At 39.9% G+C, this 24757-nt stretch overlaps 1 protein-coding gene across 1 annotated transcript in view; it reads right to left on the bottom strand.

Annotated features, from left to right (window-relative positions):
• LOC120314877 (protein Shroom2-like) overlaps positions 1–24757 on the bottom strand; it is a 306437-nt gene that overhangs the window by 10825 nt on the left and 270855 nt on the right. The window contains 2 exon segments of the mRNA XM_039358413.1: positions 2998–3175; positions 17516–18067. Coding sequence (XP_039214347.1) covers positions 2998–3175; positions 17516–18067 — 730 coding nt within the window.

Below are 24757 nucleotides of genomic sequence, written 5' to 3' on the forward strand. Positions count from 1 at the left end.
AGCCCTCTCTATGGGCACGCATGCCATCGCCCCAGTCCTAGGCCTTCAGCTGGATTTTATAAAACCTTTTTGCTTTAGGCTCTGCCACCATGTGCAAAAAAAAAAAAAAAAAAGGTTCAATCAATCAGTCAATTTCAACTTCTCACGGGAAAAAAAGATCTTGCAAAGTTGGAACTGATTGATTGAACTTTTTAGTCCCACCCAGTTTGCCATTACCACCATAGCCACACCCACCCAATGGGTCACACCCACCCAGCACCCGACGATGCATAAGTGGGTTTTGGGTTGCAGTTTGAGCACTCGGTCTTTAAAAGGTTTGCCATCACTGGTATAGGGGGTACCTTGCTCAATAGTAGTAACTGTGAGAGGGATTTGGGAGTCCTAGTGGACAATCACTTAAATATGAGCCAGCAGTGTGCTGCAGCTGCCAAAAAAGCCAACTCAGTGCTGGGCTGCATTAACAGAGGGATAGAATCAAGATCACATGAAGTATTAATATCACTTTACAATGCCTTGGTAATTGTATACTGCATCCAGTTTTGGTCACCACGATGTAAAAAAGATGCTGAGACTCTAGAAAGATAACAGAGAAGAGCAACAAAGATGATTAGGGGACTGGAGGCTAAAACATATGAGGAACAGTTGCTGGAATTGGGTATGTCTAGTTTAACAAAGAGAAGGACGAGGGGGGACATAATAGCAATGTTCCAATATCTCAGCGGCTGCCACAAAGAAGAGGGAGTCAGGCTATTCTCCAAAGTGCCTGAGGGCAGGACAAGAAGAAACAGGTGGAAACTAATTAAGGAGAGAAGCAACCTAGAACTAAGGAGAAACTTCCTGACAGTTAGAACAATTAACCAAGGGAACAACCTTCCTCCAGAAGCGGTGAATGCTCCAACACTGGAAGTTTTTAAGAAGAAACTGGACAGCCATCTGTCTGAAATGTTGTAGGGTTTCCTGCCTTCCTGAGCAGGGGATTGGACTCGATGACCTCCAAAGTCCCTTCTAACATTTTATTATTATTATTATTATGGATCATCGCACAGTCAGCCAGATGTTCAGACTGGATTTGGCATTTTGTCTATCTATCGAGTCCTTACCCAGGACCTGGGATAGGCAGATGTTGATGTTTGACGGTATTACAGATATCGTCGCAGGATAGAAGCAGTTCCTAATAAGGCCGCCTTTTGCAATTGACTAATAGCGAATTTGTCAATGCCAATGGTGTTCAAGTGGTGCTCCAGTTGTTTTGGGATTGCACCCAAGGAGCCTATGACTATTGGTACTACCCTTGCTTGCTTTTGCCACAGTCTTTCTATTTCTATTTGTAGGTCTTTGTATTTTGTTATCTTCTCCAGTTCTTTCTCTTCTATTCTGCTGTCTCCAGGCACTGCCACGTCCACTATCCAGACTTTTTTGTCTTTCTTATCGACAATTGTTAAGTCTGGGGTGTTATGTTGCAGGTGCTTGTCTGTTTGAATTCTGAAGTCCCAGAGCAGTTTAATTTTATCATTTTCTATGACTTTCTCTATTTTATGATCCCACCAGTTTTTGTTACAGGCAAATGATATTTTTTGCAGATCTTCCAATGCACCATTGTTGCTACTTTGTCATGCCGCTGCTTGTAGTCAGTCTGTGCAATCTTCTTGCAACAGCTTACCAGGTGGTCCACTGTTTCTTCAGCTTCTTTGCATAGGCGGCACTTACTGTCTGTTGCTGTCTTCTCAATTTTGACTTTATATGCATTTGTCCTTAAGGCTTGGTCTTTTGCAGCCAGAATTAGTCCCTCGGTCTCTTTCTTCAATTTTCCTGCTCTTAGCCATTGCCAGGTTTTATTATTATCTGCTTTCCCAGCTATTTTTTTATGTATTGGCCATGTAGTGCTTTGTCTTCCCATGCCTCTATTCTGTTCTTCATTTGGTCTTTCTTGTAGGCCAGTTTGGTCTCTCCAGTAGTCAGTAAGCCTTCCTGATATACTAATTTCAGTGCATCTTCATCATTGTTCTTCAGATATTCTTCCAAAGCCATTTTTTCTTCTTCAACCATCTGATGTACTTGTAGCATTCCATGCCCACCTATTTGCCTTGGTAGATAAAGTCTGTCAATGTCACTGCGTGGATGAAGGGCATGATTCATTGTCATTATTTTTCTGGTCTGCCTATCCATTGCTTTTAGTTCTGCTTGAGTCCAGTCCACTATTCCAGCTGTGTACCTAATGACTGGGATTGCCCAGGTGTTGATTGCCTTTATGGTATTTCCTCCATTGAGTTTGGACTTTAAGATCTTCTTCACTCTCTTGATGTATTCACCTCTAATCTTTTTCTTGACTTCAGTGTGCTTGATGTTGTTGTTGTTGTTGTTATTATTATTATTATTATTATTATTATTATTATATTATGGATCCTGAGTTTGTCTTCCTGGGTGTTGGCTACTTCCTGCCAGTTTGGTGTCATCTGCAGATTTGATGAGTTCCCCTTCAATTCCCTCATCTAAGTCATTGATGAAGATATTGAAGAGTACTTGGCTTAAGACGGAAACTTGTGGTACCCCATTGCTTACTTCTCTCCATGTGGATGTAGTGCCATTGAGAACTACTCGTTGAGTACGGTTTGCTAGCCAGCTACAGATCCATCTGGTGGTGATGTTGTCTATTCCATCTTTTTCTAGCTTACCAAGGAGTAGGTTGTGGTCTACTTTATCAAATGGCTTACTGAAATCTAAGGATACTATGTCCTACTAAGTATAGTACTAGTAAATTATTCTATATTCTGAAGAGATATTAATGCTATCACTTTACTTTTTTGTTCCTTTCAATAGGAGCTTCTCTCTTTTACTTTGTGGATATTGGATACTAAGCACTGTTTCTTCCTCTTAATTTTTGGTGTGATCACATTTTATTTCAGCTGAACAGACACTGAGACAGAACCACTAGACAGCTCAAGACCATGGCTTCCAATAATAAGTAACACTGAAAACAAAATCTCATGATAAACTTACCTTCTTCTCAGACAAATTGTGGTCTAACTCATTTTCAGAATCTTCCTCACTTTGCTGTTGCTGCTGCTGCTGCATATCCTTCATCTTAATCAGAAGTTCTGCCTTGGGTGCAGAGGTGCTATAGTAAGTGGAATTAGTTGTTAAGGGAATGGCCAAAGACAGAGGCAACTCCTCTTTCCTAAGCAAAGATTTAAAAAAATACTAGTTTTCAACAGGCTTCTAAACATGTTTATGCACTGAAAGCAAGATAATAATTATTCTGAAATACTATTTGCAGTACACAGATTGTAGGGTTAAGAGAAAGATACCCAAAGAAACAATAGATAAAATAACCATATTATTTTATCACCAAGAATCTAGCTAGAGAGACAGGAAATTAAAGGAATCTCTCAAAATTATGGCCTAAAATACTGGTTTCTATTTTGCTTCTAATTGATGTTCTTTGACCATATTTAGATTTCTATGTCCTACCCTTGATTACATGGGGAATGGAAGAAAGATAATATTTAAATCTGTTTGTGGCTTTCATTAGCCTTGATTATCTAATCCCATAAACACACATTTAGTAAATATATAGGTTCTTGGGTTTCATTATCTACAATTCTAATGCTTAAAAGAACCTATTGCTAAAAACACCTTTCTCTTAATACTACAAAAGTTAAGATTGAAATCAGTTCACTGATAGCAAATATATTGTATACATAGGATCAATTCTTTTGGAACATAATTCAATTAAAGGAGGTTTATTTTTCCTCCAAATAAATAGTAAAAAAACAATGATGCACAAAAAAAAAAAAAACAATGATGTCTGCAGTGAGTCAAAACTGGCCAGATGGTATCCAACCCAAGCCCTATTCCTTTTAGAGATCAATGCACACATACTCACATACATGCACACATAGTACAAAGAGACAAGCCATGAACTATACTGAAACCAGTATCTTGCCTGGTGGATGTAATGCGAGGAATAATAGACAACATATAGAGAATCAATCTGAGAAAAACTTTCACAAAATTCAACATTTTCTATCATATATCACTTCAAAAAAATAACCAAGATGACTGGTTTCATTCCTCAATTGCTACACTTAATAAACATTCTATCAAAAGGAACAAAATTTGAATACCTAAGATATAAATAGCTCTTTGTCTCTCTTTTTGGCATGAAGCAACATGAACCAAGCAATCACTGGCTGCCAATAAAGGCCAACACAGTGCTAGGCTGCATTAACAGAGGGATAGAATCAAGATCACGTGAAGTGTTAATACCACTTTACAATGCCTTGGTAAAGCCACACTTGGAATACTGCAGTTTTGGTAATCGCGATGTAAAAAAGATGTTGAGACTCTAGAAAGAGTACAGAGAAGAGCAACAAAGATGATTAGGGGACTGGAGGCTAAAGCATATAAGGAACAGCTGCTGGAATTGGGTATGTCTAGTTTAATGAAGAGAAGGATGAGGGGGGACATAATAGCGATGTTCCAATATCTCAGGGGCTGCCACAAAGAAGAGGGAGTCAGCCTATTCTCCAAAGTGCCTGAGGGCAGGACAAGAAGCAACGGATGGAAACTAATCAAGGAGAGAAGCAATCTAGAACTAAGGAGAAACTTCCTGACAGTTAGAACAATTAACCAGTCTAGGTATTATAAGATTTTATCTGAAGAAATGATAGAGCCACTAAAGGAACTCTTTAATAGTATTTTGTTGGGTATGCAAGTTCCTCCTTCTTGGAAAAGAGCTTTTATATCACTGATTCCGAAGGAAGATCAAGATCTTACAGAGCCTAAGAATTATAGGCCAATTTCATTATTGAATGTTGATTATAAGATCTTTACAAAAATTTTGGCAAATAGATTAATGCAGGTTATGAAAGACTTGATTCATAGTGATCAAGCAGGATTTATAACAGGGAGATATATGAAACATAATGTTAGACAAATTATTAACTTAATTGAGTACTTGGATAAGAATAATCAGATTCCTGTGGCTTTTATCTTTTTGGACGCTGAAAAAGCTTTTGATCAATTGGACTGGCAATTTTTATTTTCTTTGGTAGAGAAAATGAATTTTGGGGATAATTTTTTACATGCACTTAAAGCTATATATCAGCAGCAATCTGCACAAATTGTTGTAAATGGGGGATTGACTGAGAATTTCAATATTCAAAAAGGGACAAGACAAGGATGTCCATTATCCCCATTGTTATTTGTTTTAACATTGGAAATTTTATTGATTCAGATTCGGGAATCGAAGTTAGTTAAGGGTGTAAAGATAAGGAAGAATGAGTATAAATTGCGGGCATTTGCGGATGATTTGGTTTTAATTTTGGAACAGCCGAATCAGGCGATTGATGGTTTATTAGAACTTATAACACAGTATGGGAATGTTTCTGGTTTTAAAGTTAATAATTATAAGACTAAGATATTATCTAAGAATATGTCAGTTAAAGAAATGGAAAGTTTGATTAAAGCCACAGGTTTTCAGATGGTAAAAAAGGTTAAATACTTGGGAGTATATCTAACTGCTTCAAATGGAAAATTGTACAAGAACAATTATGAACCACTATGGGCAAAAGTCCAAAAGGATTTAATAGATTGGAAAAAATTGCAATTGTCATTGTTGGGGAGAATTTCAGCTGTAAAAATGAATGTTCTACCAAAGTTTCTTTTTTTGTTTCAGATGATACCTATTCTTAAAAAAGAGGCAAATTTGGAGGAATGGCAAAAGGGTATCAATAATTTTATATGGGCCGGGAAGAAACCAAGGGTTAAATTTAAGATATTACAGGATGCTCGAGAAAGAGGGGGACTTAAGGCACCCAATTTGAAATTATATTATGATGCAGCCGCCCTAACTTGGTTAAGTGATTGGCTTAATTTAACAAATATGGATATTCTTTTTTTGGAAGGTTGGGATTTAATATACGGTTGGCATGCATATTTAATTTTTAATAAGAAAGTTGATCGGACTTTTAAATCACATATTTTGAGGAATGCCTTACTTCGTGTTTGGAAGAAGTATTATTATAGATTAAATTATAAAATACCTATCTGGGGGATTCCCAGACATGCAATTGAGGGAACCTCTAAGGGGACAAATTTTGATAAAATTTCATATAAAGAATTGTTAATTTGTTCTGGTTCGAATTGGCATTTGAAATCCCTAGATGTATTAAGGCAGCAAAATATTCTACAGTCATGGTTTCAATATTTACAAATAATGGATAGATGGACTGTAGACAAGAAAGAGGGAATAACACTAGAAGATAGACAATTGGTTATTCAGATTAAAAACCAAGGTCCGGCTCATATAAAAAGAATATATAATGTTTTATTAGAGTTAGATTTGGAAACAGAATTGGTTAAAGATTGTATGATTAAATGGGCTCAGAATATACAGGAGCCGATCTCATTGGATTTATGGGAGATAATTTGGATAAGAAATGTTAAATTTACACAAGCTCAAAATTTGAGAGAAAATTTTTATAAAATGTTTTATAGATGGCATTTAGATCCTAAAAAATTATCTTGTATGTATTCCAACATACAGCCCAAATGTTGGAGATGTGGCAATAATGATGCGACATACTTTCATATTTGGTGGAATTGTAAAAAAGTAAAGGCTTTTTGGATTATGATTTGGTGGAACATTCAAAAGATTTTTAGAAAAAAGATAAAGTTTACTCCTCAACTATTTTTACTTGTTATTTTTGTTGACTTAAATGAAAAAGAAACTACTTTGATGTTGAATTTATTAACTGCAGCAAGGTTACTAGTAGGTCTATATTGGAAGAAAGATTCTTTGCCTACTTTAGAAGAATGGATATTTAAAGTATCTAGTTTTGCAGAAATGGCAAAAATTTCTGCTTATTTAAAGGATCATACACAAGAAAGATATATTACTGTATGGGGAAGGTGGATAGATTATATTCAGAAAAAATATGGAATTAAAAAGTTTTATTTATTTTATGAATGAATATCAAATATTATAGAGAATTGTTTTATAAGTTATGGAGTTAAAGGTTAATTATGATATTTTTTTTCTTTCTCTTTTTTTTTCTTTTTTTTAATTATTATAATTTTCTTTTTCTTTTTTTTTCTTAACCCTGTATTCTGCTCTGGGAAGTGAAGGGAGGGGGGGTGGGGGTGGGAGGGAGGGTAAGGGGGGGGTTCTCTATTTTAAAATTTTATTGTATTTTTATAAATGATTGTATGTTTTTAAAAAAATAAAAATTTTCAAGATAAAAAAAAAATTAACCAGTGGAACAACCTGCCTCCAGAAGCAGTGAATGCTCCAACACTGGAAGTTTTTAGGAAGCGACTGGACAGCCATTTGTCCGAAATGGTATAGGGTTTCCTGCCTGAACAGGGGGTTGGACTAGATGACCTCCAAGGCCCCTTCCAACTTTATTATTACTATTATTATTATTATTATTATTATTATTATTATTATTATTATTGATCATCGCACAGTCAGCCAGATGTTCAGACTGGATTTGGCATTTTGTCTACCTATCGAGTCCTTACCCAGGACCTGGGATAGGCAGATGTGGATGTTTTATGGTATTACAGATATCGTCGCAGGATGGAAGCAGTTCCTAGTAAGGCTGCCTTTTGCAATTGACTAATAGCGAATTTGTCAATGCCAATGGTGTTCAAGTGGTGCTCCAGTTGTTTTGGGATTGCACCCAAGGAGCCTATGACTATTGGTACTACCCTTGCTTGCTTTTGCCACAGTCTTTCTATTTCTATTTGTAGGTCTTTGTATTTTGTTATCTTCTCCAGTTCTTTCTCTTCTATTCTGCTGTCTCCAGGCACTGCCACATCCACTATCCAGACTTTTTTGTCTTTCTTATCGACAATTGTTAAGTCTGGGGTGTTATGTTGCAGGTGCTTGTCTGTTTGAATTCTGAAGTCCCAGAGCAGTTTAATTTTATCATTTTCTATGACTTTCTCTATTTTATGATCTCACCAGTTTTTGCTTACAGGCAAATGATATTTTTTGCAGATCTTCCAATGCACCATTGTTGCTACTTTGTCATGCCGCTGCTTGTAGTCAGTCTGTGCAATCTTCTTGCAACAGCTTACCAAGTGGTCCACTGTTTCTTCAGCTTCTTTGCATAGGCGGCACTTACTGTCTGTTGCTGTCTTCTCAATTTTGACTTTGTATGCATTTGTCCTTAAGGCTTGGTCTTGTGCAGCCAGAATTAGTCCCTCGGTCTCTTTCTTCAATTTTCCTGCTCTTAGCCATTGCCAGGTTTTATTATTATCTGCTTTCCCAGCTATTTTTTTCATGTATTGGCCATGTAGTGCTTTGTCTTCCCATGCCTCTATTCTGTTCTTCATTTGGTCTTTCTTGTAGGCCAGTTTGGTCTCTCCAGTAGTCAGTAAGCCTTCCTGATATACTAATTTCAGTGCATCTTCATCATTGTTCTTCAGATATTCTTCCAAAGCCATTTTTTCTTCTTCAACCATCTGATGTACTTGTAGCATTCCATGCCCACCTATTTGCCTTGGTAGATAAAGTCTGTCAATGTCACTGCGTGGATGAAGGGCATGATTCATTGTCATTATTTTTCTGGTCTTCTCCATAGTGAACACCACCCAATGGTTTAGTCATCGTGTCTGCCAAATTATCCTCAGAAGAACAATGATGTAAACCAGTTCTGCTTGAGTCCAGTCCACTATTCCAGCTTTGTACCTAATGACTGGAATTATTAATATTATTATTATGTATCATCGCACAGTCAGCCAGATATTCAGACTGGATTTGGCATTTTGTCTACCTATCGAGTCCTTACCCAGGACCTGGGATAGGCAGATGTGGATGTTTTATGGTATTACAGATATCGTCGCAGGATGGAAGCAATTCCTAGTAAGGCAGCCTTTTGCAATTGACTAATAGCGAATTTGTCAAAGCCAATGGTGTTCAAGTGGTGCTCCAGTTGTTTTGGGATTGCACCCAAGGTGCCTATTACTATTGGTACTACCCTTGCTTGCTTTTGCCACAATTTTTCTATTTCTATTTGTAGGCCTTTGTATTTTGTTATCTTCTCCAGTTCTTTCTCGTCTATTCTGCTGTCTCCAGGCACTGCCACGTCCACTATCCATACTTTTTTGTCTTTCTTATTGACAAGTGTTAAGTCTGGGGTGTTATGTTGCAGGTGCTTGTCTGTTTGAATTCTGAAGTCCCATAGCAATTTAATTTTATCATTTTCTATGACTTTCTCTATTTTATGATCCCACCAGTTTTTGCTTACAGGCAAATGATATTTTTTGCAGATCTTCCAATGCACTATTGTTGCTACTTTGTCATGCCGCTGCTTGTAGTCAGTCTGTGCAATCTTCTTGCAACAGCTTACCAGATGGTCCACTGTTTCTTCAGCTTCTTTGCATAGGTGGCACTTACTGTCTGTTGCTGTCTTCTCAATTTTGACTTTATATGCATTTGTCCTTAAGGCTTGGTCTTGTGCAGCCAGTTATTATTATTATTATTATTATTATTATTATTATTATTATTATTATTATTATTATTATTATTATTATTATTATTATTATGTTACTTGCTTGAAAATAAGATTTCAAATTTATTTATTTTCATGTGGGTGTTAGTGAAAATACTATATTTTCATTTTCTATCCCCCATTAATTTTCAGGTAGATGTTTGTAATTTCTTATGATTCTGCTCCAAAAATCTATAGAAATATCCAAATTGAAAATATAATTTTGGCAAAACTCAATAGTACATATAAAATATTTTATATACTTTTTGAATTTTTACTAAGTTTTACAGACAAGCAGTTACTGGAAGAACTCCTCTGCTATTGTATGAGGAAAACAATGTTGTCATAGGGCTAAAGTGAGCCTTACTTATGGTGAATCAGATTATAATTTATCAAAGTATTTACTAGGATGCATTATTTTTTATTTTATTTACTGCAATTATATCCAGCTTCTTTTTCTGACAACTCAAGATGACATATATGGAAGTTCTCTTTCATTCTGCCCTGCAACAGGTTTGAAAATTAAGTTGGTGTAAAATAGTGACTCACCGAAAGTCATTCACTTATCTGAATCAGCATCTACCATATCCAATACTCATCAACACGTTGTATTAGTGCTAATCCAATCTACCCACTCTTAATTTTGAGCTCATAAGACCTACTGCCTTTCTCAGATTGCTCAAAAATGTAAATATGAGTGTTGCTGGTGATTGTAATTACAGTACAAAATTACTGTAGAGCTCCCTGTTCTGTGCAATAACTTTTACTTGCTATGAAAAATAACATTTATAATAAAAAGCTAGGAAGTAATGAAAACAATTTTTATCCAGCAAGGCACAATGAATCTGTCAACAAGAAGCATATATTACAGTGAAATGAAACTTCCACAATCATTAAGATTTATAAGTTTTTGATAAACCACTAGGAGAAATGGGGATTCATCTCTAGTTTGTAAGCTTAACACAAGTATTTGGTTCCTGAAAATAGAACGTTGGGTATTTCAGTCTGTTTGAAGTTGGTGTTTTCCAGACAAATTGGAATCTAAATCCAAGGCTTCTGATTTTGCACAGTAGCGCAAGTACCTGAAGAATTGTGGGGCTCTGCACCCTATGGCTGATTCTTTTCTGTTAGGGGACCTTAAATGGGCCTAAAGTTGTCCCAGAGAGGCAACAAAGAAGGAGGGAAACCCCAACAACTGTGGAGAATGGCGATCAATCCGGTCATTCGGTGAAAGCCCTCCAGAAACCTGCAGAAGAAAGGCTAGTGTAAGGACCCACTTCAACTAACCACTCAAGAAAGCAGAGCTTTTGAAACAGGGATTGTCTCAAAAGTATACTTTTATTTGGGGTCAGTGACAATAGGGAAGTCAAGACGAGATCTGGGGAAAAACCCGTGCAAATGGTATAGTTCAGCTAGCAATATTCCTTCTCCCACGAAAGTCATAATGTCCATTTTAAACCTAGACAATCCACAGGTGACACAATGAGCAGGTAACTGGTACAGTTGGCGCACATCTGAAGGTCTTCTTCATTTTTTCGTTTCTCTGTAATTGTCTCCCTGATAAGAGAGACATATTCTTTTCTTAAGATGATAGAGGCAGGAGGGAAAGTAGAAAGCGAAAGTTATCCCAAGCAAAAGCATGCTCCCCCTCCCCCCCCCGCAGAATGGCAGGCCCCAAAAGTAGAATAACTATGCAGGGGAAACAAAGAGGGTTTTGGGGATCTGACAGCTAGCTTCACTCCAGAATCTAGCCCAAGCTACAAGCAGCCGAAGCAAAAAAGCACTAATTTAAGCTTGATCGTAAATAACGTGTTTGGAACTGGGTAACAATACTGATTCTCTCTCTTCTACTTGATATTTGATTTCCTGGGGAAAAAAATCCAAGAAGCAAAAATCATCTGAAAGTGAGAAGGAGGGGGACTCTTGCCCCATCCTCCCACAGAAGGAAGCGGCAAATTAAACTTTTATGGGGGACAGAAATATATTGAAATGAAATGAATATAAGACTTAAATCTGATTAAGTTTGAAATTGGTGTAATTTGTTAAAGTTTTCTTTTCAAAAGATTATTAATGAAAACAGAAGAAAGTAATTGTTTGTTTTGAAAACTGAAAAAATGAACTGGTGCTGACATCTAGTGGTGGATGAAAATATACAACTGTAGTTACTCTAATACAGGAATTGACAGAAAGCCTAGTAAAAGATAACTTGTTTTTGTGACCTTCAATGTCTTAACTCAGAGATGTCAAACTCAATTTCATTGAGGGCCACATCAGCACTGTGGTTGCCCTCAGGGGCCGGGTGGGTGTGTCTAGCATGGGTGTGACCTACTGGGTGGGTGTGGCTGGGGTGGGCATGGCGAGCTTGACATCGCTCGCATCAGGGGTGCCTGTGCAGGCATGGGGCGGATCCAAGGGTTCCAGCAGAGGAGGGTGGGACCAGGGCAAGCACCGAGACATGGTCCACTGGAAGACCCTCACTGTCCCTCTCAGGCCGCGTGGGGGTGCTCCAGACTGTGGTGCGGGCTGCCCAGAGTCTTGGGCAGCGAAGGTCAAGCGTCCAGCCCTTGTTCAGGGACCCCACAGCCCAGCCTAGCCTAGCCCCACTTCCCCAAGGGGGCACCCAGCTGCACTTACCTCTTTCTTGAGGCTGCTGCTGCTGTGCTCGCTCTCCTTGGCCAAGCTGCTCATGGTGTTGCAGAATGGCAAAATGTGTGGGTCAGAGGGAAGCCCACTCCATCTCCATGTGAGGAGACCCTGCTTTGTAACCAAAGCATCCTCAGCAATAGGATGGGAGACCACCAGAAGAGGTCAGGAGAAGGGGACAAGGGGATGGCGAAAGGGTAGCAGGGCTGCTCGTGGCCAAGTGCTAAGGCAGGACTTTCCTCAGACCCTTCCTCCCTCTCATTATAACCTCCCTACCTTCCTGCCTTCCTTCCTTCCCCCCTTTCTTCTTTTTCCTTCCCTCTTCATTCTCCTTTCCTTCTTCTTCCTTCCCCTCTTTCCTTCTTTTTGTTTGTCTCTCCTCTTTCCCTTTCTCCTTTCCTGTCCCTTCTTGGATGCTCAAATGCAAAAGGGGAAACATTTCTTGATGCCTCCTTGCCTTGTGATCAAATGCCACTTTTGCTAGTCGTCTGTGGCCACTTAAAAGACTGAGAACAAACCAGGCTCAGTTTATCCCATGCTTGCATTTAGTGGGGGCATCCACAAACAACAGTATAGCAGAACTGTCAAAATGGTAGCTGTGATAGTTGATCAGAGCTTCTCTGTTTTTTATGTGCAACAGCTTTAGCATTTAGGAACAGAGATAAGTTAGTTGCTTTTCTATTAATACATAATCATTAAAAGAGCTCTCCTGCAGGGACCCTGCCATGGTCTAATTCAGACTGGAAATATAGCAAAGAAAAATATTTTCCCCTACTCTACTTTGTCCTATTTTCCCCACTAGAAATGGCTGTTTGCAACATACAAGGAAGGGATAGTTTCCTAAGAGTTCACAGTTCAAGAATACCCGTGTTAACTTGGATTGCCAATAAAGTCCTGCCTGTGACAAAAGAGAACACAAAATTGCTTTCTCCTTTGAGCCCAAGTCTCAGTGGATCCAGAATTGAAGCAGAACTGCACGATCTGGGGCATCTCCAACCAAGTTGCCTCTCCTTCCTTCCTTCCTTCCTTCCTTCCTTCCTTCCTTCCTTCCTTCCTTCCTTCCTTCCTTCCTTCTTTTTCTCTCTCTCCCACCCTCCATTCCTTCTTCTCTCCATTCCTTCCTTCTTCCATTCCTCCCTCCCTCCATTCCCCCTTCCCTTTTTTCCCTCTCTGTTCCTCCATTCCTTCCTCCCACTCTCCATTCCTTCCTCCTTCCGTTCCTCCCTCTCTTTTTTCCCTCCCTCCCACTCTCCCTCCCTTCCTCCCTCCATTCCTTGCTTCGCCTTCTTATCTCTTTCCTTCCTCCACACTCAGGAAGGGGTGATGGGAGGGGGAGAGGTTGCCAGTACTGCTATGTTGCCACCGTCTTGCTATCTCATGTGGGCAGGCGGGGGCTGTCCCTGTGAAAGAAAAGCCTTGTGGCTGTGAGGCTGGAGGTGCTCGTGGGAGGGTGACACTGATCTGCAGCCTGGTTGCATCCATCAAAGCCAGAATGAATGCAGACCAGAACAGGAATTAAGTATGGAAGGGCTTAAAGCCTGTTTGATTTCAGAAGAACAGAAACACCATTTTGGATGAAGTTACGAGGAGAAATTCCTGAGGTGGGGGTCCAAGGAGCAGAGAGAGCAAAGCACCAGACCCACTGTCTGCAGAGATCAGATTACATCTCAGCAGAGAATTACCAAGAGGAAAGAACAGGAGAAAAAGAAATGCTTCATTTGTGGGGCTGAAACTCATTTAAAGAAAGACTGTTTACAAGCAAGAACAACAGCACATGGACAAGCTGCTGTTGCAAAAGTTAGCTATTGTAATAGCAGAGATAAATGGTTACTAGACAGTGGGGCTAGTCAAACAATTGTTAATAATTCTAAGTTGTTTTCCAGATTGGATTCAACTGGAGGAGATGCAGTGGCCTTAGCAAATGGCTAGAAGGCAAAAGTCATGGGGAAAGGCAGTGTGCTGATTCCATGTCTGGAGGAAAGGTTTAATATGTATTAAGTGTGCCTGAAATGGAGCATAAATTACTGAGTGTCTCCAGTCTTGACAAACAAGGATTTGAGACCACATTTGTAAATGGGAAATGTCTCATAAAAAGAAATGGAAATGTAAGTGCACAGAGCATAAAACAGGATAATCTTTATGTGTTGTGGGCACAAAAGAGTCAATGTGCACAAACATTTGGTAATGTGGTACAGCATGATTCATGCATTCATCTCTTGCACAGAAAGCTTGGCCATGCCAGCTTCAGAGTGTTGCAAAGGATGCCAGAGTTTGCAGAGGGATTAACCTTAAAAGGGTTCAAGGCATACCTAGACTGTGCAGTATGTAAATCATTGAAATCTAAGGTATTCCCCGTGAGCAAGAAGAGCACAAGGCAGACAACAAGGGTTCTAGAGCTGGCACATGTAGATTTAGTAGGACCAATGGGAGGAACCAGATATGCGCTGATCATTGTAGATGACCATAGCAGTTTTGGTTTCTGTTATTTGCTAAAGAGCAAACCAGAGGTGCTGCAGAAGTTCAAGCAATTGGTGAGCTTCGCAGAAAGAAGATATAGGCAACAGGTATGCCAGCTGTTTGTGTATGTACAAATCCGTACACAGCAGTTGAGAATGGCGTGGCTGAAAGACAGAATGAAGTCTTGCAGACCATGAAAGGCTCACTGCTGGAGGATTCTGGTCTAAGCAAGTCGTATTGGGCGAAGCCATGTTGACTGCCAATTATTTGGTCAATAGGCTGTGGAGTTCTCTATAAATGATACTCCATATGCTGTGCTATATGAAAGAAAGCCATCTCTAGCACATTTAAGGGTGTTTGGAAGCTATACAAGGGGGCATATTCCAAAGGCAGTTAGGAAAAAAGGGGAACTAAAGGCTAGAAAGCTCAGGTTTATGGACTATGAGCTTAGCTCAAAAAGCTATCGCTTTAGTGTTGGGAGCAGAAGAATAGTAATTTCCAGATCTGCTAGCTTTGCAGAACAGAATTGGGGCAGAATTGATGCCAATTCTGGGGATGATCCACTTAGTGATGGTGACTCACTTAGTGATGGTGTCAGCATTCAGGGAGGAGAAGCTAAAAAAAGACAAGAAAAGGAGTCAAAAAAGATGGTGATATGAAGCAGGAAAGGGCTGACAGTCAAGAGCAGTCAATGCCATGCAGGTCAGAGCGATGGAACAAAGGAATTCCACCTGACAGGTATTCTACTGGGAAAGTAAAGATGTGTAATGTGTGGTATGAGCCAAGAAACTATCAGGAAGTATTGGCACTACCCAAAGTGGAGCAATTGAAGTGGAAAGAGGTCATGGATAAAAAAATGAAACCCATGGATGAACATAAAGTGTTCACCTTACAAAGCTGTAAATTGCTATACAAAAAGAAAGTGTTACCCAACAATGAAGTCCAATATAAGGCAAGATTAGTGGCACAGGGGTTTTCGCAGAAGAAAAATGTGCACTATGATGAGGTATTTGCTCCAACAGTAAAATGTGAAACTATAAGGTTGGCACTAGCATTGGCAATGGCACGTGGGCATAAAATTTGGCACTTTGATATAACTACAGCATTCCTCAATGCAGAGTTGGAGGAAGAAATTTACATGGTTCAAGCACCAGGGTATGAAAGTAAAAAACTGGCACTGTGTATAAACTGAACAAGGCCATTTATGGGCTGAAGCAATCAGCCAGAAACTGGAACATCTGTTTAGATGTGGCATTGAAGGGTCTTGGGTTCAAGAGTTGTAAGGCTGATGATTGCATATATACTGCAAGGTTCCATGGTGGGGATTGCCAATTATTAGCATTTGTGGATGATCTTTGCTTCATTGCAAAGGATCTAGCACAGGTCAAGGAATTTGCTAATCAGTTGGCAAAAACATTTGATTTGAAAAGTCTGGGTGAAATACAAAACTATCTTGGTGTAGAGATACAAAAAACTGAGAAAGGTGGCTACGTTCTCAGTCAAAGAAGGAAAATTGAACAGCTGTTGGAGAAATACAACATGAAGGATTGTAATTCTGCTCGAACACCTATGACCATAGATTTTCACAACACTTTGGGTGAGGACAAAAGTGAAACCTGTGATCAGGAGATATATCAGTCAGTAATAGGAAGCCTATTATATTTGTCACAGTGGTCCAGACCAGACATAGTTTGTGCAGTAAGCATCTTAAGTCGCTTTACTGCCGCACCAACGCAGTTACACAGGATGGGTGTGAAGAGAATTCTCAGGTATTTGAAGGGAACTGTAAATTTGGGTTTTCAAATACAGGTCTCTGAAGTATTAAAGTTAAAATGTTATGGTGACAGTGATTGTGCCAATGATGTGCAAACCAGAAAGTCCAATTCTGGGTTTGTGATATTATTTGGAGGGACTTTGATTGGATAGAAATCCAGAAAATAAACAACTGTAGCTATTTCTACTGTGGAGGCAGAATTTATTGCCCTGTCTGAACTTTATTCAGCGGTAACCTGGTATGTACAGTTGTTAAAGGATTTAAACATAGAAGTTAAAGAAGCTGTAACAGTATTTAAAAATAATGCTGCTTGCATTAAAATGACAACAGGTGACAGAGTGAAAAGTAGAAGCAAGCATGTGGACATTAAGTATTGTAATGTCAGAGAAGCCATCAAAAGTAAACTAATTCGCTTGCTTCATTGTTCTTCAGATGACAATGTTCTTCAGATGTAATGACCAAGCCATTGGGTGGAGTACACCATGAGTAGAGTATTAAATTATTTGGTTTTATGTCTATTCCAGTCATAAAAGGAGGAGTGTCATTGTCTAAGAATTTATGAACTGGAATAGCCATAGCAACAAACCAGCCAATGAGAACTGTTTTGATTAAGACACAGTACAGTATTGGTTGTGTGAAGCATGTGATCCAGCCTAGGTCTGGGCGTGTCTTAGTCTCTCCCTGTGTCCTGATCTCCTGAGTTACTTGTTGTTCTCTACCATGTTCCCCAGAGCTGAATGAAATTGTATGTATCATGTTTATATATATTTTATAGATAACGTTTTTCTAAACTATTCCTCCTGTTCATTTTGAATGCGTGCTTACTTTTTGGGCTTAATTTTGCACTGGAAAGCTGTAAAACTCTAATAATTGTTATGGATTGTTTTTAAATGTAAACCCAGACAACATGCCGCTTACCAAATATTAAAGTGACTATGTTAAAAAATCAATAAAATATATTAAAAAAAAATAGAATCTAAATCCCAACCAAAACTGGGTGTGAATTGGAAGAATGTTCGCTAAGTTTGTCTTGATTATATAACATATTTTAATAAAACAAAACTTAAAATAGAATGTGTGCATATATAAGATTAAAAAAAAGATAAAAGCATTAATTTGTGTTGGACAAATATGTACTTACTTTTCCTCTTCAGTTTTGGCTGCTGAAACCTTTAAAAGAAATTTTCTGCGATGTTGAGCTTGTTCTAAGAAATATTCATCTTTGGGAAAGATTCCCTCCATTAAATCCATTGTGGTTTTTATTTTCACATTTGGGTCCAAAATTTCTGCTAATGATTTATTCTTATCCACTATTTCTCTAGCTAATTCTTCTGATTTCCAGTCCTCAATTGTCCTTTCTTTGGCTCTCACACAATTAACTGCATGGGTGGATATGTCACTTTCCTTTATGTTCCTCCCAAAACTTTCAACAGATTGCAAAGAAGACAGGCTTGATTTGTTCTCAAGGTCAGTTTCCACACCTGGTCTTGTATAAGCACAAAAACGTGAATAGGACTGTTCAGAAGTGCTAAGTGTCTTGATTTGGTCTTTTTTAAAGCCGCTTCGTAAAGTAGGAGACTCTATTCTAGTGCCAAGATTCTGCCTGCTTGCCTTCTCTGAATGGCTCTCAGAATGTACAATCTTGATTGGAACCATTTTTACTGTTGTATTGTTATCCATCACTCTTTCAATTCTTTGGAAAAAAATTAAAATAGCATATTACATGTATTATGTAAACATTCTGTTGACTGATGTAAATATAGATTAATAATAGCCTATTTATAAATTTAGGAATGAGTAACATTTTTCACATACCCATGTATATTTCAAGTATCCTTATTTCTACTGAGCACTAGCCATTGTTACTAAAGTTATAAAATGTACAAAGAACTGCACTTAACTGAAATTTTAAAGATACTTAACATGCTTTTTCCTTTTAAAAAAGGTGAACAAAAAATTAAGCCTAAATGTACTGACTGAACCCACATATATTGATATGAAGAAACATCTACTCTGTTCAGTGACAATTTTTTCCAATAATGTGCAAATTACTATTGTAATCTAAACAAGGTTCTCATTGTTTATAACAAAGTTTTCTAAAATTTAAGCTAGGTTTATTATATACTGGTGAAATAATTGAACAGCAATTTATAAATCAGTATGAAACTTGAATTGGCACATGAGACATAACATTTGGTAAATTTGTAGCTAATGACTAATGAAGATTCTTCACTTAAGGCATTTATTATACATAGTCCTTACTTAAAGCCCATAATTGGGATTATGACGCAGTCATAAAGAATAACATCATGTGATCCCATTGCTTAGCAAAAGCAATCCAGACAGCCCCCATTGCTGTTGTTAAGCAAGGTCATTAAGCAAAGACCTCACATGACTGTGATTTGTAACTTCTTGACAGCTTCCACAAGCAAAGTCAATGAAAAAGCTGGCAGGAAGGAGTGAGTTTCTGGCATCTTGAAAACAGGCCAACAGATACCAATGGAAAGGCAAGGAGTGGCTGCCAAGGTGCAGCAGGAGTGTGGCCATATGCAGAGTTGGCTGCTATGAGTGCAGTAGGATACACAGTTAATGAGTATGGCTGGGCAAGGAGGAATGATTGCTGCAGCCTGGCATAAACATGGCTGGGCATGCTGTAGCCATGTGTAAACTATGTAGTACAAGGTCCCTGGGATCTCATACTGTTGAGTTCAAGCTTTTCAGGAAAAAAAGAGGTGGCAGGAGCAACTTGCAACCTTCCTTGCCACCCTCCCCATTGACTTGCTTGTGGGAAGCCTGCCAGAAAGGTCGCAAATGGTGATCATGTGTCCACAGGATACTACAACCATTGTAAATGCAAGTCGGTTGCCAAGTGCCCCGATTGTGATTACATGACTGCAGGGGTGCCGGGACAGCTGGACTGAATATATTGGGGATTTTGACTTGGGTCATCTTGGATATATCTATTTTCTTTATTGGCTTTACAAAGTATGAATAATATGGCCCATTTGTATTATTCACAAATTAAAATTCAGTGTGCAAGACTTTGAAGGGCAGCACAACAGGGGCTCTATACCTTCATATAAAATCCTGCTAACTTGTACCAGTGAAAAGCTACTTTTCTTAGCAGTTGTTTTAATTGTTTTTGATGTTAAATATCCTCTATTTTTGGCCATAATAGGAAAGAAATTGTTGTATTATATGCTGTATATTATGTATTTTATGCTAATCTGGCTACCAAGGGAACAGAAATGTTTAGAAACCGGCAGTTCTAAGTCTGTCTTTGTTTTAGGAAGTCCTGTTCTGTTGGCAATAAAATGAAGTTCGAAGAACTGTCATTGTAATACAGGATTCCCTCATCTTCTATCCTAAAAATATAGTTGTTCACTTAGAGAAGTTAGATGTAGAGATTAACATTGTTTTGCTAGCGATTGATAGCGATTTTCAACCATTCATAAAAATAACTCTCAGATTTCCATGGTGAGAAAGGTATGAACCTCTGCTTGAAAACATCCAAATAATGTTTGTAATAGTATATGTAAGACTGGATATATGCATTCTGTTTTCTTTGGATTTTATTAATATGGCTGTATGTGTGATACACAAAATATTCAACGGAAAATTCAGTTTTAGGATAATAAGGGAACATGCAATCACAACGTATGTGTAAGGACCTGCCCCAACTGGCCCTCTCAGGAAAGTACGACTCTTGACTCCATGTGGTTAATTAAAAGAACTTTTACTGAAACCCAACCCCCCTGATCAGTCCAAACAGTGCCACAAAATTGTTTTGAGAATGGGTCATTTTCAAGGTGCAGTGGCCTTGGAGTCAGGCTGGAACCAGCTGGGAGGGAGTCCATTCCGTGTCCGAAGATGATCTCCCTCCCTAATTCTGGAACTATTTATTATTCTTTAGGGCTGTTTTTAGGGCTAAGGTCACGTCTTTTGGTACTGGAGTTTTTTTTCCCTTCCCTGGGCTCGGGTGGTCACCTGAGCAGCAAGTTGATGGGATTGAAGCACTGGCTTGACTACTTGCACTTTGGAGCAATTGTATTGCGGCATACATACATACATATATGCATGCATGACAGAAACAATGCCTTTAGGTCTGGTGATGGGGAAAAATATAGTGCTGCCAGAGCTAGTCTGAAGAGATGCATTCAGCAGTCTAAGGCAGATTATAAGAGGAAGATTGAAGATTATTTTCATAATAATGATGCGAGGCAGGTGTGGCAGGGGATCCAACAAATCACCAACTATAGACCCAATAACATCACTCCTGTTGACAGGGATATTTCATTGGCAGAGGAGACGAATCATTTCTTTGCCTGCTTCAAAGTGAAGTCATCAGAGGCAGCTGTGTTACAGGCACTAGTCCACTGCAGCCCTCCCCTCACCGTAGAGAAGCATGAGGTGAGGAGTACCTTGAGAGCTGTGAACTCGAGGATGGCTGCTAGACCTGATGGCATTTCTGGCCAGGTGCTTAAATACTGTGCAGACCAGTTGGCTGGGGTCTTTACCAAGATTTTTAATCAGTCTCTATCCCAGTCCACTATTCCATCCTGTCTGAAGACTTCCATCATTGTTCCATTACCAAAGAAGTCCTTTATTAACAGTCTCAGTGATTACAGACCAGTAGCACTCACCCCTATTATCATGAAGTGTTTTGAAAAACTGGTCCACAGGCACACTGTGTCCTGCCTCCTATACACAATTGACAGTCACCAATTTGCATACAGAGCAAAAAGATCCACAGAGGAGGCCATAGCCATCACTCTCCATATTGCTCTGACTCATCTGGAGCAGCAGGGGACTTATGTAAAGATGCTCTTTGTGGATTTTAGCTCTGCATTTAACACAATTCTTCCATACACACTGGTGTCTAAACTTGTCAATCTCGGACTTTCACATTCAATCTGCCTTTGGATTATGAACTTCCTGTCTGGCCCTCTCAGAGGGTTAGATTAGGCAACTATATCTCTTCAGCTGTATGTTGAGCCCTCTACTTTACACCCTCTACATGTATGACTGCACTCCCATTCATCCCAGCAATATTATTGTTAAATCTGTGGATGATACAACAGTGGTGGGGTTTATCTCCAAGGGGGATGAGTCTGCCTACTGGAATGAGGTGGAGCGGTTGCTCTTGTGGTGCAGAGACAGTAATTTGATTCTCAACACAACTAAGACCAAGGAGTTTATAGTAGATTACAGGAGGAATAGATCAGACATTCAGCCCCTGATCATCAGCAGGGACTGTGTGGAGCGGGTGGCAAGCTTTAGATTTCTGGGTGTTACCATAAAGGAGGACCTGACCTGGAGTGCTCATATTATAGCATTGGTTAAGAAGGCCCAGCAGAGATTATATTTTTTGAGACTTCTCAGGAAACAACAACTGAATGAAAAACTGCTGGTGACCTTCTACCATTGCTCCATAGAGAGCATTCTAACCTATTGCATTTGTGTGTGGTTTGCTTGCTACACAGTAGCAGATAGGAAAGCGTTCCAGAGGTTCATTACCATTCATCCTCCCTCTCTGATTCTCATGCCGTAATATGCCTTCTGCAAATCCAGTTTAGTAAAGAATTTGGCAAAGTGGGCCAGCATATCTTTCATCAGAGCTAGGAACATTCTCCACACACACTGCATTTAACCCTCTATAGTCCACGCATAGACGAAGGGCCCCATTTTTTCTCCCCAGATCAGGACTGGGGCCATCACCAGTGGCCGCGCTGGTTGAATGAAGCCCTGGGCTAGGTTTTTAATCAATGAATAACCAAAATTCTTCTAGCTCTCTGGAGGTCATTGAGTATAGCTTCAGCTTTGGCAATTTGGCAATGGGCAGGATTTCTATAGTACAATCAGTAGATCTATGAGAGGGAAATTCATCCAAACTCTTCTCGCTAAACACCTCTCGGAGATCTCAATACTTTTTGAGAATGACAGGAAGGTCCTTCCTTTGCATGATTGCCCCTAATTCGCACTTTGGGGTAGTTGGCTTAATAGGTTCCTTTCGAGTTTGGTAGGAACAGTTTATTTGAAACTTTAGTAGTCTGTTTCTCCAGTTCACATAAGGGTTCCACTTTTTTAGACAAGCTAGCCTGAGAATTAGGGCTCTCTCCATTCCAGGTGCTACTATGAAGCTCATAATTTTTGAATGAGCCCCATTTGTATTCTTATGGGTTTGGTGGCAGAAGTGGCTGGGATGCCCCTTGTGACCGAACTGTCCACTTGACAAAATGCCACTGGGACTTTTAATCGTCTCAAATTTCCAGCTTCTCGACCAGTGCTGGATTTACTAAGCATCTGGTGCAACCCAAATCTAATAGGGCTCTGAGGTTAGCCTTCAACCTGGACCCAGGGAAGCTCAGTTTTATACAGACCATCACTAGCATGATTGGGTCATTTACCAGGGGGTCGTCATCTGAGTCAGTATCTGTGAACCCCTGGCCATCCTCTGGTGGGGTCAGAGTTCCCTCTGCTCTTTTAGGTGAGGGAGTGAACTCCACAACCTTCACTCCTTTCAGCGCCATTTCTTTGGCCCGTGTTTGCACCTTAGAGGGTTTCCCTGTGGGGTTTGGGCTGGCATTCTTGGCTGGACAGCCCATTTTGCATTCAGTGGCTTGATGACCCTCTTGGCCATATTTTAAGCAAGCCTTGATCTGGCTTGTGAAGGTTGAGGTTTTGCCGTTTCTCTTATCTCTAGAGGGGATTTCTTCCAGGACCTCACCGCTTGGTGTTTCTTGTGGGCTTGGTCATTTTCCACCTCTTTAGCTGTACAGGGTTGCAGGGGGTCCTCTCACCACACAAGCATTGTATAGGTCATCATTCTTTAAAACAGCTGATGTCTTCTAGCCAATCAAATCAATAAGCCAGGTCACGGAACTCTTTGGTGTATTCTGCTACTGCTCCATGCCCTTGCCTTACGGTTTTGATGTGGTCTCTGGCTTTTTTTATCAGTGAAAGGGTCCACAAACTGATGATGGAGCACGGTCATAAAACAATCACAGTTCCTCAAATCAGGAGCATTCGCGTTGTGGAGGGTTACCATCCAATGGGAAGCTGCTTCTTCCAAAGATAATGTAACACACCTCATCTTGGCACTTTCGGTAGGGATATCTGGCCTGTACTCCTGAATGTAGGTTAGCACATAGGCCAGGAAGAATATCAGCTGCTGGGAGTCCCTGTCAAAGTTCACACACAGCAATGGGGCTTTTCTTCTTTGTGGGTTTGTAACTCCAGCACCTCCCAGTGCAGTGGTTCTGGCATGACCCCACCCTGCACTGCTTCCAAAATTGCAGCTGCTCTGGCTGGTGTTGCTGAGACCCCTGCAATGGTGTCTAGTGGTGAAGCTACCCTGCCATCCTCCTCCTCTCGGGTTTGATGAGTTTTCCCAGAAGTTGCCTGGCTAGGATCTCGTGTGCCTTGAGGCTTTGGAATGCTTCCATCATGGTGCGCATGGCTTACTTCATGAGGAAGTTGGTGTGATTGACTTTGCCACTTTCTTCTTTTTCAATTTTAAGCTCTTCCAGCTCCATTCGCCACTTGCGTCGTCAGGTGTCTCGGCTCAGATGAGAGTCACTTTTTTAGTTCTCCCTTCCCAGTCATCCTTTTTCCCAACACCAATGAATCACCTGGATTTTGATGAATCTCCTAGGCTAGCAACCTCTTCCATCCAGCCAGAGAGGTCTGCCCCGAGGTTAGCCTTGGCAGAGGCTTCCCCCCAGCACTCAGCTTCCTCTTGGTTGCTGCCTTTTGCAGACATTGCATGGTCCCCATGGTAGAGGTGGGTGCTTCTCCATGTTGACCACTATTGCAGATTCCGCTTAATGTAAGGACTTGCCTCAACTGGCCCTCTCAGGAAAGTACGACTCTTGATTCCATGTGGTTAATCAAAAGAACTTTTACTGAAAGACAGTGTTTGCAGCAAAGTCAAGCAGAATCTAACATTCTCATGCAAAATACCAAGCTATTCTTCCTACTTTGAAACCACTTTGAAACTCCCTTGACCAGTCCACTGGCAGTCAATATAGTGCCGCAAGATTGTTTTGAGAACACCAAAGCACATGACAGATATCAGGTCATCTTCAAGGTGCAGTGGCCTTGGAGTCAGGCTGGAATCAGCTGGAGGGAGTCCTGCTGTCTCCAAAGATGATCCCCTTCCCTAATTCCAAAGCACTACAGCATTACAGCAAAACGAAAGTATGCAAAGAATGCTTCCCAAAAGCATTCTCCTCCCCCCTCCACCAGAATGGCAGGGCACCTGAAAAGGGGACTATTCTTTAATTAGTCATAGAGTCATTGGATGACTATCTTTATTTTCAAGAACTGTTAATGAGATTCACTTGTAATTTAAGCATGTTGCACTGAATTCAGTTTAAAAGCA

The sequence above is a fragment of the Crotalus tigris genome, unplaced genomic scaffold (assembly GCF_016545835.1).
Source record: "Crotalus tigris isolate CLP2741 ecotype Arizona unplaced genomic scaffold, ASM1654583v1 scf7180000019016.1132606, whole genome shotgun sequence".
NCBI lineage: Eukaryota > Metazoa > Chordata > Lepidosauria > Squamata > Viperidae > Crotalus > Crotalus tigris.